We start from the raw sequence: 13,789 nt of genomic DNA, 5'->3' as shown, positions 1-13,789 counted from the left end.
AGAGTGAGGCAGGCAGTGCGATTCATTTGTGCAGGTCCAGAGCAGTTTGCTCCTTTGTTGTCTAAAGGAAACTGTTGCTTATTTTCCTGATTATCACCTTTGACCAAGTAAATAAATATAAACATTTGAGAGGACACTAGGCAAGCTACTAGTGTGTGATCAGATTGCCTTGTTTCTCAGCTCTAACCTTACTGAGGGGGAAAGGTGACTAGGAAGCTCCGAGGAGTGCTGTGCCGTGTGACTGCATAATGTCTTACATGTGATTTGATCTTATGCTTTCAAGTGAAGAGCTGTGAGGCATGGGGAGTGGCTTCAGAGAATCCTAGGTTGAAAATGTCAGAGCTAATGAGTGAAGTAGGCTCAGGTCCAATGGTGAGATTCCCTCCTCCCACTGTCTCAGGCTACTACTGTGATCCTTTCTGAAATCTGGCCTCAGAATCTCAGTAGCTGAGAACTACCTGAGCTACCACAGGATCCTGAGGAACCTACTATATCTGTCAGAGTAAATGGTCCATAGCTGATTGTCATCCAGAGATTCAGAGGCTGACAGACAGGAACATGGGTGCCAGTTTTCTGTTCAGTGACTATCTCTGAAGCTTCATGTTTTCATATCTTCATATCTGTGATTTTGTCATATGGCACTATTATCAATTTTGCAGAATTACTGTTGAATCAGGAATAAGGCACCCAGCATAGTTATTGGCAAAGCAACTTCTATTGTTGTTATTTGAGACAGGATCTCACTGTGTAGCTCTGGCTGTCCTCGTGCTCGCTATGCAGACCAGGATGGCCTGGAACTCATAGAGATCCACCTGTCTCTTCTTTCTGAGTGCTGGGTTTAAAGGCATGCTCCACCACACATAGTTTTGCCAAATGATAGTTTTAGAATGTATGCTTGGGCTGGAGAAGTGGCTCATTTGCTGCTCTTGTAGAGGACCTGGGCTAAGTTCCCAGCACCCCTTTGGCAGCTCACAACCCTGTTGTAACTCCAGTTCCAGTGGAACATTGCCCTCTTCTGGCCAGTGGCGCTGCATGCATGTGGTGCACAGACGTACCTGTAGGCAAAAGAGCCATATACATAATATAAAAAACAATAAATATGAAAACAAAATGAAACAAACAAACAAACAAAAAACATGCTCAAGAGCATTTCTCTTCCCCTTCTCCCATGCTCGGGACATGACATAGGTGGCATTGAGAACTAGTCTCAAAATCTAACTTAATTACCTTGTGTTATAAATGAAAAACTTAATGTCTAGAAGTGAGAAGATTGAAAAAAAATGTGTGAAAATCTTATTCATTGTCAAGTACTTGCTTATTTCATGGCAAATTTTGAATAACATAGATAAAGATAAATAGCAAATATGTATAAGGCCAAATTCTGTTTTTCTTGGTGTTTTAATATTCTATAGTTATATATTCTTGATGTTTGTGAATTTTAAACATTCAGGTTTAGTAACCTGCCATATACTTAATAAATTATAGATATTTTTACTAATCTTTATGATAGTTAATTACTTAAAATATTTAGATTTTTTTAAAAGATAAGGATTATAAAAATAATATGTGTGGGCACTTTTTGATTTCTGTAGTCTTATATACAATATACCCATAAGAATATGGAATGCATTTAGTATGCTAAGCATATTATATTATACATTTAGCCTAACTGAGCATTCCAGGTCACCAGTAGTCACTGTGTAGTGTGGGTCATTTCCCTGCAGATCATGTGGCTGAGAGCTATCGCTTGCTGCTGATGCCCAACTTCTTCAGAGAATCTCATAGTGCATTTTGCTTTGCTAGCTCCCCCAAAAGTTCACTGTGCTACATATGTTTCTACTGAACACAAATGTCTTTCTTTAAATCACCAAGATGCAATGATAAATAGAAAATATTCCCAAGTGCCCATCATCTTCATTCCACAAATGTTAACATTTATGCTATAGAAACTTTTCTTTCTAAATAAATTTTACTAGTATAAATTTATCAAATGCAGAAAATTAATGTTGAATCCTACTACTCTGTATTCTCTTTTTGCAATTTTATTTACCTTTCTTTTTTCTCTCATCTCTTTCTTTTGTATCTTTCTATCTTTCCTTTTTTAAGTGTATGGGAGTTTGCTTGCATGGATGTCTGTGAACCAAATATGTACAGTGCCCATGGAGACCAGAAGAGGGAGTCAGGTCCTGTAGAACTGAACTAGCAGATGTTTTTTGTTGTTGTTGTTGTTGTTGTTTTTTAATTGGATATTTTCTTTATTTACATTTCAAATGTTACCTCCTTTCCCGGTTTACCCCCTGGAAGCCCCCTATTTCATCCTGCCCTTTCCTTGAGTCTATGAGGCTGTCCTTCTATCTACCCACTCAGCTATTAAAAACAATGACTTCATGAAATTCTTAAGCAAATGAATGGAGCTAGAAAATATCATTCTGAGTGAGGTGACTCAGTCACAAAAGAACACACATGGTATGCACTCACTGATAAGTGGATATTAGCCCAAAAGCTTGGAATACCCAAGATATAATTCACAGACCACATGAAGCTCAAGAAGAAGGAAGATCAACCACACTGTGGGTGCTTCAGTCCTTCTTAGAAGGGGGAACAAAATACTTAAGAGAGGAAATATGGAGACAAAGTGTGGAGCAGAGACTGAAGGAAAGGCCAGATGGTTTTGAGCCTGGGAATTAACACTCCTCCCCCACCCCCCACCCCCCCAACCCCTGAACTGCAGAGTAGTTAGTGTTCCTAACCACTGCAACATCTCCCCAGACCCTGCATTCTCTCTTTTTTTTTTTTTTGGTTTTTCAAGACAGGGTTTCTCTGTATAGCCCTGGCTGTCCTGGAACTCACTCTGTAGACCAGGCTGGCCTCAAACTCTGCCTGCCTCTGCCTCCCAAGTGCTGGGATTAAAGGTGTGTACCACCACTGTGGCCAGCCCCTGCATTCTTGCAGTAGGGGCTGGCCATGCAGCCTTTCCCAAACTGTCTCACTAGCGTCTTTTGGAAGGAAACACTTCAACTTCAGCAGTTAAACCAGAATCACAGATTGCATTGGGATACCAGGTTATTTTCAACATTCTTTTATCTGAAACTTTTGTCTCTTCTGTCTCTCTATTGCTTTTGTGTTTTGATCAGTACAGGCAGGATACTTTGTAGACTGTCTCTCAGGCTGAGATGTCTCCAGTTTTCTCATGCTTGGCTTCAGCCCGTGGGCTTTGGTAGGAATGCCACAGAAAACATCTGTTCTTTTCAGTGTGACTATTCAGTTTAGCAAGCTTAAGTTCTAATACTGCAAGGAGTGTTTTCTTCTGGGCTATTTAGTCTCAGTTTAAATAATAAAAAAAGGACTAGTGTTTGGAGCGACTGTACATTTTGAAGTTTGACATTGCTATAAACTTAATCAATCACTTCTATTGAGTAGTTTAAGGAAACGAATGAGCCTTCTTTGCTCTGCTGTTGCTTTTGCTGAGTGTGGGTCCTATTTTTGTTTCTCCCTAAGTGCACAGCTATATGAGCTTGTCTTGGGAACTCTAAGGAGATAACAACCAGCATGTACTACTTGCTCCTACCCTATGAAAAGACCCATGTGAACTTATTTTGAAATGTGTTCTTTACTGAAAATCCCCACAGTCCTCAAACTTCAAGTGCTCACCAACCAACATCTTTGCCATGTGAAGCCATGTGCAGTGCACTCTTTCTTAGAGTCTACTTTGATAGCAAAGTAATCGTCTCCTTCTTAAACACAAATGATTTCTGACAATTTGTATTCTGGTTGATTTTTCCGTGTTTGCATTTTCTTCCATTATCTAGCCAATCAAAACCCCCCCAACAGGGAAGAAGTATGTTAGATGCCCTTGTAATTGTCTCCTCATTTGTAAGGACACATCTCGGCGAATAGGATGTCCGAGACCCAACTGGTAAGAAACAAAGATTCATTCATTCATTCATTCATTTATTCATTCATTCATTCATTCATGCACTCAACAAGTATTTATTAAGACTCTTTATGTACTAGGCTTTATTCCAGACAGTCTTTGTCCTCAATTATTGCAAAGCATAGATTTTTCTTGTTATTGTTGTTAAAGGGATGATAAACTTAGAGCTTGGCAGTCAGAATTATTTGTAGGATATAATATTTTTGAATGGACAGTGGATATTTTCTTTTGCTTATGTGGGTATTTAATGAACTATAATAAATCAGTGACTCACTGGACTTACTAAAAATAACTAGTTTACCTTTGAGATAATTAATTTTAACCCAGGAGACAATTTTTATCATGTATATCCTTGTATGCTACACAAGTGTCTGTATAATATATGTAATAATGCCTGGGATTGTTTGCCCATGGCAAATGCGATTATGCATGTCCTCTCATGCAAGTATATAAACACCTTCTCCTTGTTCCTAAAACTTCTCTGGTCTTTTGACCATCAAATGCATCATCTAACTGGAGAATAAAAAGGAACCCTGGACCCCACGTTCCTTTCATTCCTTCTCTGAGTGAGTAATTATCAAGCAATACTAGGCTTTTTCAGAGAAGTTTGGTTTCAGCTCAGCACTTGGTACTTTCATGACAGACACATTATTTGTATATTCGACTTCTACCAAATTCTAGTTGTCTGTATAGATTAAGAAAAAAACAACTCTTCTCTGATTTGAAGTTATAAAAATTTAGAAATGGCAGTTAAGGGATTCTTGAGGACATTGACTTGAACTCATGTCATAATGAAGCTTGTATTTGAAATGATCACACACACACACACACACACACATATATATGTATATATATGGTCTCTATTACACACACACACATACCCACACAAACACGCACACATATATGTATATGTGATCTCTCTTACACACACACATAAACACACACACATACACACATACACATATATGTATATATATGATCTCTCTCTCTCTTATACACACATACACACACACACACACACACACACACACACACACACCTGCTTTACTTTTGAGAGATTATTAGTACTTTCTGTGATTTGGGGTCCAGGGTTTGATACTTGACTTAGTTTACTGTAGTCTGTTTCTGGCTGAGTGTTCTGGGTTTGCCTTTGGTCTATTTGTGGGTTAATGAATTTGTTTGCTTTTTCTTTCTACAGTCGACGCATAATTAACCTTGGCCCTGTAATGCTCATTTCTGAAGAACAGCCGGCTCAGCCTGCATTGCCAATCCAGCCAGAAGGTACAAGAGTAGTGTGCGGGCACTGCGGGAACACGTTCCTGGTAAGTAGGTGTATGTTGGTCATAGGACACTAATCTGTATATCTAGGTCATCATTGAGGACTGTTTTTAGTTGTATAGTTTTATCCAAGTGTTCATTGATAGCAAAGTTAAAATAGAGCCTTATGTATGAAGCTGCTGAGCCCAGAGTTTGGTAGGGTATACAACGTCCTTTGTGAATTAGACAAGGATGCATCCATCTTTAGCTCTATGGACAGGTAGCTTTGTAAGCAAATAAATCTTACCACACCTCTCACTGTATTTAGTGGCAAAGTGCATGTGTTTAACCCGGCTTTACAGCTTCTAGAAAATATAAGAATTCAAGAAAAATTCTTACCTGATTTATGAAAAATGTTCTGACTTTAAAATTTTTACTTGGAGTAAAGAAAATTAATTCTGATACCTGTGATTAGAGAAACTATTAGACAAAATCTAAAATGCAAGTATTTTGATGTGAGCAATTTTAGAGAAGTTGTTTTAGTAGTACTAACTTCAACTCACAGTTGATTTTTAAAGAATTAATGACTCACCCCATCAGGAGGGGTAAGAGAGGATTTCTTCAACTGGGCATGGTGGTGCATGCCTTTAATCCCAGCACTGGGGACAGGGACAAGGGGCAGGCAGATCTTTGAGTTCGAGGTCAGCCTGGTCTACATAGTGAGTACCAGGACAGGGAGTGTGAATTTTTTTTTTTCTATTCAAGACATAGGAGAAAAGAGTTATTGTAGGTCCTTAGTGTTAGATGCTTTCTAGAGTCTTGGCAAGGAAGTCTATGAATGCTTCCATGGGATGAACGAGCTTAACAAATGTGATTGGCTTTTTCCGTTGAAGTGTTTCTTGTATTAAAGCAGTTTGTACACACATGTTCTAAATATCTAATTGGGCTTGGGATCTCCTCATCTACCCGATTACCAGCTCATGTCCCTCAAATGCCTTCAGCTCTTCCAGCTACTTGACAGCGGTTTTCTGTGTTCAAGATGTTCCTTTTCCTGTTGACCACTGCTTTGTCAGGTTTGGTGTGAACATTTACACTCACACAGCCTTCCTCCTAGCCTCATCCTCGCATCCTTTCCTTAGCTCCTGTGGACTTACTGAATTTCTTAGTATTCACATGCTTTACCTGATTAGAGCCATCTTGTCACGGCTGAGCCATGTGATGTAGCCCAATGTTATCACATGATCTTCAGTGTTTTGTTGGAACTGTAAATATGTGTCTCCCGTTTTCTGTGGCAGGCCATTAGTTCTTCACATCCTGTTTTAGATGTATCTTGTCAGATGTGTCTAAAATCTTTTAGTTTAGCTCTCTGCTCCATAGCTGTCACCTTGGACCCTCCTTTGCCACCACCCTGAAAGGTCTCTTTCAGTCTGCAGATTTGCCTAACATGCTACCTTCGCAGCTGCCAACTTTGTCCTTCTGGGAAGGGACAGGAAGAAACTTTATTCTATAGGTAGTTTTTAATCTAACACCAGATTTGCATAATAATTTAGCTATCAGATTCGAGGTTTCCAATTCTTCCTTTTGGAAAGCTGCAGACTTTCTGCAATATAAAGAGACCTTGACTGTTGTAATTCCAAGGCCTTCCTATCGGGCCTATCCCTCTGTATTTCTCCGTGTTTCTCCTTCTCTTTTCATTTTCCTCATTGATTTGAAATTTCATGAGGATATGTTCCAGGGAGAATATTCTGTAGGCTTCTGGGTTTATTTCAGATGATCTAACTTAAGCTTCAATACCCAAGAGCCTTTCAAATTCTGCTTCCTTTTGATTATAATTTCTTCCCCATGGTATCGTTCAGAAATACTTATTAGGGGATGATGTTTTTCTCAATGTTTTTCTCTGTTTTGCCCTCATTTTTTTTTATATGTGTTTCGTTCATAGTAGAAATTTGACTCAAATGTTTATTTAAGTTCCCTTACTGGACTCTACATGTAGACAGAGGCTAGATGATTTCTTTTCCATTTTCTTCTTTTTTTTGAAAAATTGTCATTCTTAAATCCCTGCAAATCTGCTGAGGCACCAGTTTCTCTGGGGAAACTTTCTCTGATTTCCTGGAAAAGTTGGCATTGGGATCCAGCATTGTAGGGGATGACGGACAGAGTGGCATGCTTACCCTGCCCGGGCTGCGGACAATGACGGAGTGGCGTGCTTACCCTGCCCGGGCTGCGGACAATGACGGAGTGGCGTGCTTACCCTGCCCGGGCTGCGGACAATGATGGAGTGGCATGGTTACCCTGCCCGGGCTGCGGACTTTAACTCCTCTATTTTTAAAATAGTCCCCCCACTTTCCTAAGGTCACAGGAAACTGTAAGGCCACACACAGGCTTGCTAGCTCGGTCCCTCAGTGGGAACCTGCCTCTTTCTCTGGCATGTGTCCCTGCAAGTAGTTATGTTTTAGTATCTTAGTTCGCCAAATCACTTGCTAAAACTTTGATTTCTGCTGAACACAAGTTAGAAGCCATTTGCCTTCTGTTTTTGTTGTTGCTATTTGTTTTGTTTTGTTTTGTTTTGTTTTGTTTTGAGACAGGGTCTCTCTGTGTAGCCCTGGCTGTCCTGGAACTCACTCTGTAGACCAGGCTGTCCTCAAACTCAGAAATCCGCCTGCCTCTGCCTCCCAATTGCTGGGATTAAAGGCATGTGCCACCTCTGCCCGGCGAGAGATAGTTTTATAATTGTAAAATATTATTTATTCATTTAGGTATTTTGCTCTTTGTAAGCCACAGTCTCATGTTTATAGTGTTTCTACTTAACATTTGGGCCAGGCAACTGAGGCAGATGATCATGCTAGCCTATATTACTCATACAGTAAAAATTATTAAAAACGTGAAAATCTTTATCCAGAAGATGTATTTGGTTTAAAGTACAGAATGTAAAGATAATTTCAAAAACTCTGGGAAGTTATTTTTAGTAATATGTGACAACATTGTCAGTATTAATAGGATGAGAATTGATTTTGATAGATTCAGGTTAAGAAGAGAAGCCCAGCGGGGTTAGGAGCTCAGTGATAACTTGTTACTCTCCTCTGCTGGGCTTCTTGCAGGTCAGGGGGTTTGCCAACAGTTAGGAGGGCTTAAGTTCTGTCCCCAGCATATCAGGGAGTGGGAGACTAAAGATTTGTGCAGTGTTCCTAAGTGAGTACTTGGTTACAAAGCTCATGTTACTCGGGACCTTATCATTATTGTGCTAAATGTGAATAATATTGACCCTTTTCTACTCATTCTTTGTCCTGAGTGGAGACAAATCAAGAGAATAATAATTCCTCAGAAAAAAAGAGAAGTTATGTTTATAAATAAAAGTATGCAGATATTTAATTCTGTAGGATGAAAAGGTAGGCTGAAGTGTAGTAGTTGATTTTTTAGAGACAAAAGAAAAAATCCTGTGATTCTTAGAAGACACATGATATTTTAAACAAAAGGATAATAACAACAATGGGGAAAAAAGCATTTTCTGGAGTACTGAGAGCAGAGAAGCCATTCTTTTTTGGGTTAAAGATCGGGATGGTGAGCTGTTCTTTTTTATTTTATTTTATTTTTATTAGATATTTTCTTTATTTACATGTAAATTTCTCATTTCCCAGTTTCCCCTACAAAAAAAAAAAAAGAAATAAACAAAAACAACAAGAACAAACCCCTGTTGCCTCCCCGCTCACCATGCCTGCCACCCCACCCTCTCCCACTTATTGGCCCTGGCATTCCCCTACACTGGGGCACAGAACTTTCACAGGGCTGAAGTCCTCTCCTCCTATTGATGATCGAATTTGCAATCCTCTATTATACACATGCTGCCAGAACAATTAGACCCATCATGTGCAGTCCTTGGTTGGTGGTTGAGATCCTGGGAGCTCTGAGGGTACTAGTTAGTTCATATTGTTGTTCGTCCTAAGGGGCTACAAATTTCTCAGCTCCATATGTTCTTTCTCTAACTCATTCATTGGGGACCCCTGTACTCAGCAATGGATGGCTGTGAGCCTCTACATCTGTATTAGTCAGGTACTGTCAGAGCCTCTCAGGAGATAGCTATATTTAGGCTGGCTTGTCCTTCCTTCAGTCTCTGCTCCATAGTTAATCTCTGCAACTCCTTCCGTGGGTATTTGGTTCCCCCTTTTAAGAAGGAATGAAATGTCCACCTTTTGGTCTTCCTTCTTCTTGAGTTTCTTGTGGTTTGTGGGTTATTCTTCCTGTATTCCAAACTTCTGGGCTAATAACCACTTATCAGAGAGTGCATACCGTGTGTGTTCTTTTGTGATTGGGTTACCTCACTCAGGATGATATTCTCCAGATCCACCCATTTCCCTAAGAATTTCATAAATTTATTGTTTTTAATAGCTGAGTAGTACTCCATTGTGTAGATTTCCCTTATGAATATCGATGCAAAAATACTCAATAAAATTCTTGCAAACAGAATAAAAGAACACATCAAAACGATCATCCACCATGATCAAGTAGGCTTTATCCCAGGGATGCAGGGATGATTCAATATACGGAAATCCATCAACGTAATTCACTACATAAACAAACTCAAGGGAAAAAACCATATGATCATTTCACTAGATGCTGAGAAAGCATTTGACAAAATCCAACATCCCTTCATAATAAAAGTCTTGGAACAATCAGGAATTCAAGGCTCATATTTGAACATAGTAAAAGCAATATACAGAAAACCAGTGGCCAACATCAATATACAGCAAAGCAGTAGCCAACATCAAACTAAATGGAGAGCTGTTCTTAGCAGCATGCTTCTGTTTCTCCTGTCTTCTTATAATAGTCAGGCTGATAATTCCAAAGTTAGGTTGATTCAGAGTTTACTATCTGATACTGTTTGAAGACCTGCCTGGACTCACACAACTTTAGGAGAACGGGAGTTGTGTTTGCAAAGTATATTTAATAGGGCAATCAAGTATTATTCTATAAACATTTTCATATATTGAGAAATGACAGGCTGAAAAAATAAGACTTTTTTTGTAAGTACTTTAGTACTTTTCCCATGCGTCACTGTTAGCATCTGAAAGGGAGTTTTTATGTCGTATGTCCAAATATTGTTTGTCATCCAAACTATTTTGAGGTCAGATAGCAGGGACTATTTTGAGAGGCATGTTGAGAAAACAATTTCCTAGGAGAAATAAAGTGAATATGCAGGCTTAAACTAGTCCACTAGGAATATAAAGACATTTCTTAACATGCAACAGAGGTTATCAGAGTCTCCTGGGGACAGGTATGCACTTGTTGATAAAAGGCATATTTATACTGACTGAAACTAGTGTTGTTTTATAAAACTACTCAACATACTAAATGTGCTGAGTCACAGAAAATGGGTCAGAGACAAGAGTCACCAAATGTGCTGAGTCACAGTTAATGGTTCAGAGGCATAACTCACTAAATGTGCTGAGTCATTCTTCTGTGGATTAAAGATCAGGCTGGAGAGCTGTTTATCATGTCATGGTTCAAACTTTCTCCTGAAATGAGCCAAGCTGGTACTGTCAAGCAGTGAAGATTTTTTTCACCTGAATACAGAGTAAGTGCCATAGCAGAGGGAAATGATAATTTCAATGTAAACCTATTTCCAGGTGTTTCTCATTGTCTATTATATCCATTAAAATATATTTTAGTGGGGTGATATTAAGTGACCGATTTTATGCAGTGAAGCCTTATTTATGAGCTTTCTTAGTTGAAAATGTATCATGAGACCCCTCAGTTTATCTGTTTAGTAGAATGGGTTGGAAATAAATATGATACTGCAAGATGTCTAAAATGATTTAGTTTTAGAGAAGTCACTTTTAGTTTTTTGACAGAAGTGAGATTTCTTTCTTTCTTTTTTTTAAACAAGAACCTGGTCATTTCACTAGATTTGCCATGAAAGAGCACTAATCTTTCTTTAACACTCCTAGCTCCTGGAGCCTGGATGACAAAAGGCCGCTTCCCTGCCGGCTTCCCCACTTGAATCATGGGAAGAAGTGCTAAGAAAGAGATGCAGATTCTCCTGTACAGCACAAGAGAGAATGGATAACATCTCTTTATAGAGACTGTTGTTCTGTTACTCAGGACAGAGTTAGGGCAGAGACAGAGACAAGGGAAGGGAAATGGAAGGTCTGCGATCCAGATCAGAATTGACCTGAAAAGCACAGAGCTCACAAAAGGGGTTACCAATTTAGTCAGTAGAAAGACCTATAGTATCATAGACGTGTCTGTGATAGATTCATACCTTTCCTGACAACATATATCAAACTTGGAGTCAGTGTCTACCACATAGCTTTTCCCAACCACCATTGGCAATGCTGAGTCTTAGCACTATACGAGGACAGCCAGAGCCATGCAGATGAGAGTGGTCGTAAGACTGCGGCTGTATAGACGTAGGTGCCAATCTATAGCTTCTCTCAAGATGTAGTCGTGCATTCTAGCATGGGAACTCAGTGATAGGGAACTTGAGGAACTGAGGATGTAAGTAAGGGGACGCATAAGGCAATGCTGATCCTGCTCTAGTTAGCATCCATCCTGTTTTTAATTAATGAAGAGATAGTATCCCATGGGCTGAGATGAGGAGAGATGCAGACAAGCGGCTTCAAGGAGTCCAGTAGTATACCTGTCTTCTGGTCCTGTGTTGTGCTTTCTAGCTCATGGATGTGTGCCAGCAATGGCTAAGCTGCAGCAGGGCAGCGTGGGTATGAGATTGGGGATGGTTGGCGTGCACACCACACTCTGCTTCATACCATCTCACCACGGAAGAGCACACACACACACCACTAGGCATCAGAAAGATGCTCCCCTCAGCACCTAGGAGCGGGGAGGAGTCAGGTCAGCAGGGCTGAGTCTTCATGAGGGAGGTAGACATGCTGCGTTTTGGATTCCGGGTCTCTTGCAGGTGTCATGCCCTAGCTAGAGACTACCTGAAGTGACCAAGATGCCAAGAAAGAAAAAAAAAAAGAATTGTTTTTCTGCAAGGACTTCAAGATTGAACAACAGAATTTTAAGAGTACAGGCATAGTATTTTAGATATGGAGATTGTAGAAAGTGAAATTCTTTACAAATTTTTTTTCATTCAATTAAATACCTAAAAATCAACCCCAGCCTTAGAATCTTTTCCTTTTTGAATTTGCTGCAGAGAGACCATACTTGGAAGTGACACCACCACCATTTGTGTCGGGTTGATGGTCATATAATTTACCTCTTTCACAGTCAGTTCTCATGTTTATTATCAATGAGTTTGCCAAGATTACCCTGTGCTAAAATTAGTTCACTGTAAAATACTGATGTTGAGATAAATAGTCCCCTTTGGCTGGTCCCCTAAAATTCACATTCTGCAATGCATGAACCTTGGGTCTTGGGTTTTGAGTTACCCTTGACCTAAGGGTTTTGTAATTGTCTCCTTCAGGCTATATTGTTGTTTGAATTATAAAATTCACTTATGAAAATCTGTTTATAAATAAAATCTCAAATGATATTACACATTCAGGAACTCATCTAAGTTTGTTGTGAAGACAGAAAAGAATACTTTAGTTCAGTTCGTGCTCTGTTCTAGTTTCTGTATTAATCTGTATAAATCTTTGTTTGGCATATTAATTCAAGAATCTTTTGCAGATAAGAATAATTGAAATAAACCAGCATATCATAGAGAGAAAGCAGTGAGAGGAAGTTTGATTGTAATCTGAAAGCAGTGTGGGCTTGGTTGATGTTCTCAAATGTTGAAAACTAGCTTCTCTGAGAAGGCTGAGCAGGCACATAAGGTTTCCTTTCTCGCTTTGAGACTAAGTGGCTTGCTGTGACAGAAGAGGAATGGGCAGGTTTTGTCGAGGTTTGCTGAGTTTCCTGAAGTTTTTATTAAAATGAAGAAATTGAACACAGGAAATCTATACCTCTTTGCTCATTTCTTAAATCTAAGGATGAAAAAAATCCATTAGATATTTTGTTATTTGCAAAACATTAAATTCAGAGCTGGGCATGGTGGTGCACGCCTTTAATCCCAGCACTTGGGAGGCAGAGGCAGGCGGATCTCTGAGTTTGAGGCCAGCCTAGTTTACAGAGTGAGCTCCAGGACAGCCAGGGCTACACAGAGGAACCCTGTCTCGGAAAAACAAAAAAAAAAAAAACAAAAAAAACCAAACAAACAAAAAAAAAAGTGAAAAACATTAAATTCTGCATAAGTTATTGAAAATTCACAAGTAGAAATTGACCACCTACAATCTTTAACAAAAGTTAACTTTTCTTATGGAAAACTTGTTTTGACACAAAACTAATGACATTTATTTCCCTGTGGAACTATGAAAGAAATATACTATTATCTTATTTAAAGCAAAATGAATAATTAGAAAGCCTGTTGGGGTCCCATGTCTATTTGACATTGACTGAAATGCAGAGCAACAACTACACCCCTTAGAAAGCCATTTGAAAATTCTTTCTTTCATGAAGTAAAGATTTAGCTTAAATTTACAGAAACTTTCTTTGAAAGACTTTGCCCTAAGATCTGTATGCTATTTTAAGTATCTGAATGACATTTCTATGAGAAAGATAACATAGTCTATTACTGCATCTACTGGTAAGTGGGGGGGG

The 13,789-nt window shown here is 39.2% G+C and overlaps 1 protein-coding gene across 1 annotated transcript in view; it reads left to right on the top strand.

Annotated features, from left to right (window-relative positions):
* Pip4p2 (phosphatidylinositol-4,5-bisphosphate 4-phosphatase 2) overlaps positions 1 to 13,789 on the top strand; it is a 51,802-nt gene that overhangs the window by 28,665 nt on the left and 9,348 nt on the right. Inside the window, exons 3-4 of the mRNA XM_031366562.1 lie at positions 3,810 to 3,916; positions 5,133 to 5,256. Of these exons, the coding sequence (XP_031222422.1) occupies positions 3,810 to 3,916; positions 5,133 to 5,256 (231 nt within the window). The remainder of the gene's footprint in view (positions 1 to 3,809; positions 3,917 to 5,132; positions 5,257 to 13,789) is intronic.

The sequence above is a fragment of the Mastomys coucha genome, unplaced genomic scaffold, assembly GCF_008632895.1.
Source record: "Mastomys coucha isolate ucsf_1 unplaced genomic scaffold, UCSF_Mcou_1 pScaffold14, whole genome shotgun sequence".
Taxonomy (NCBI): Eukaryota; Metazoa; Chordata; class Mammalia; order Rodentia; family Muridae; genus Mastomys; species Mastomys coucha.
The sequence above is the reverse complement of the archived record's forward strand: the minus strand, read 5'-3'. Positions and strand labels throughout refer to the sequence as shown.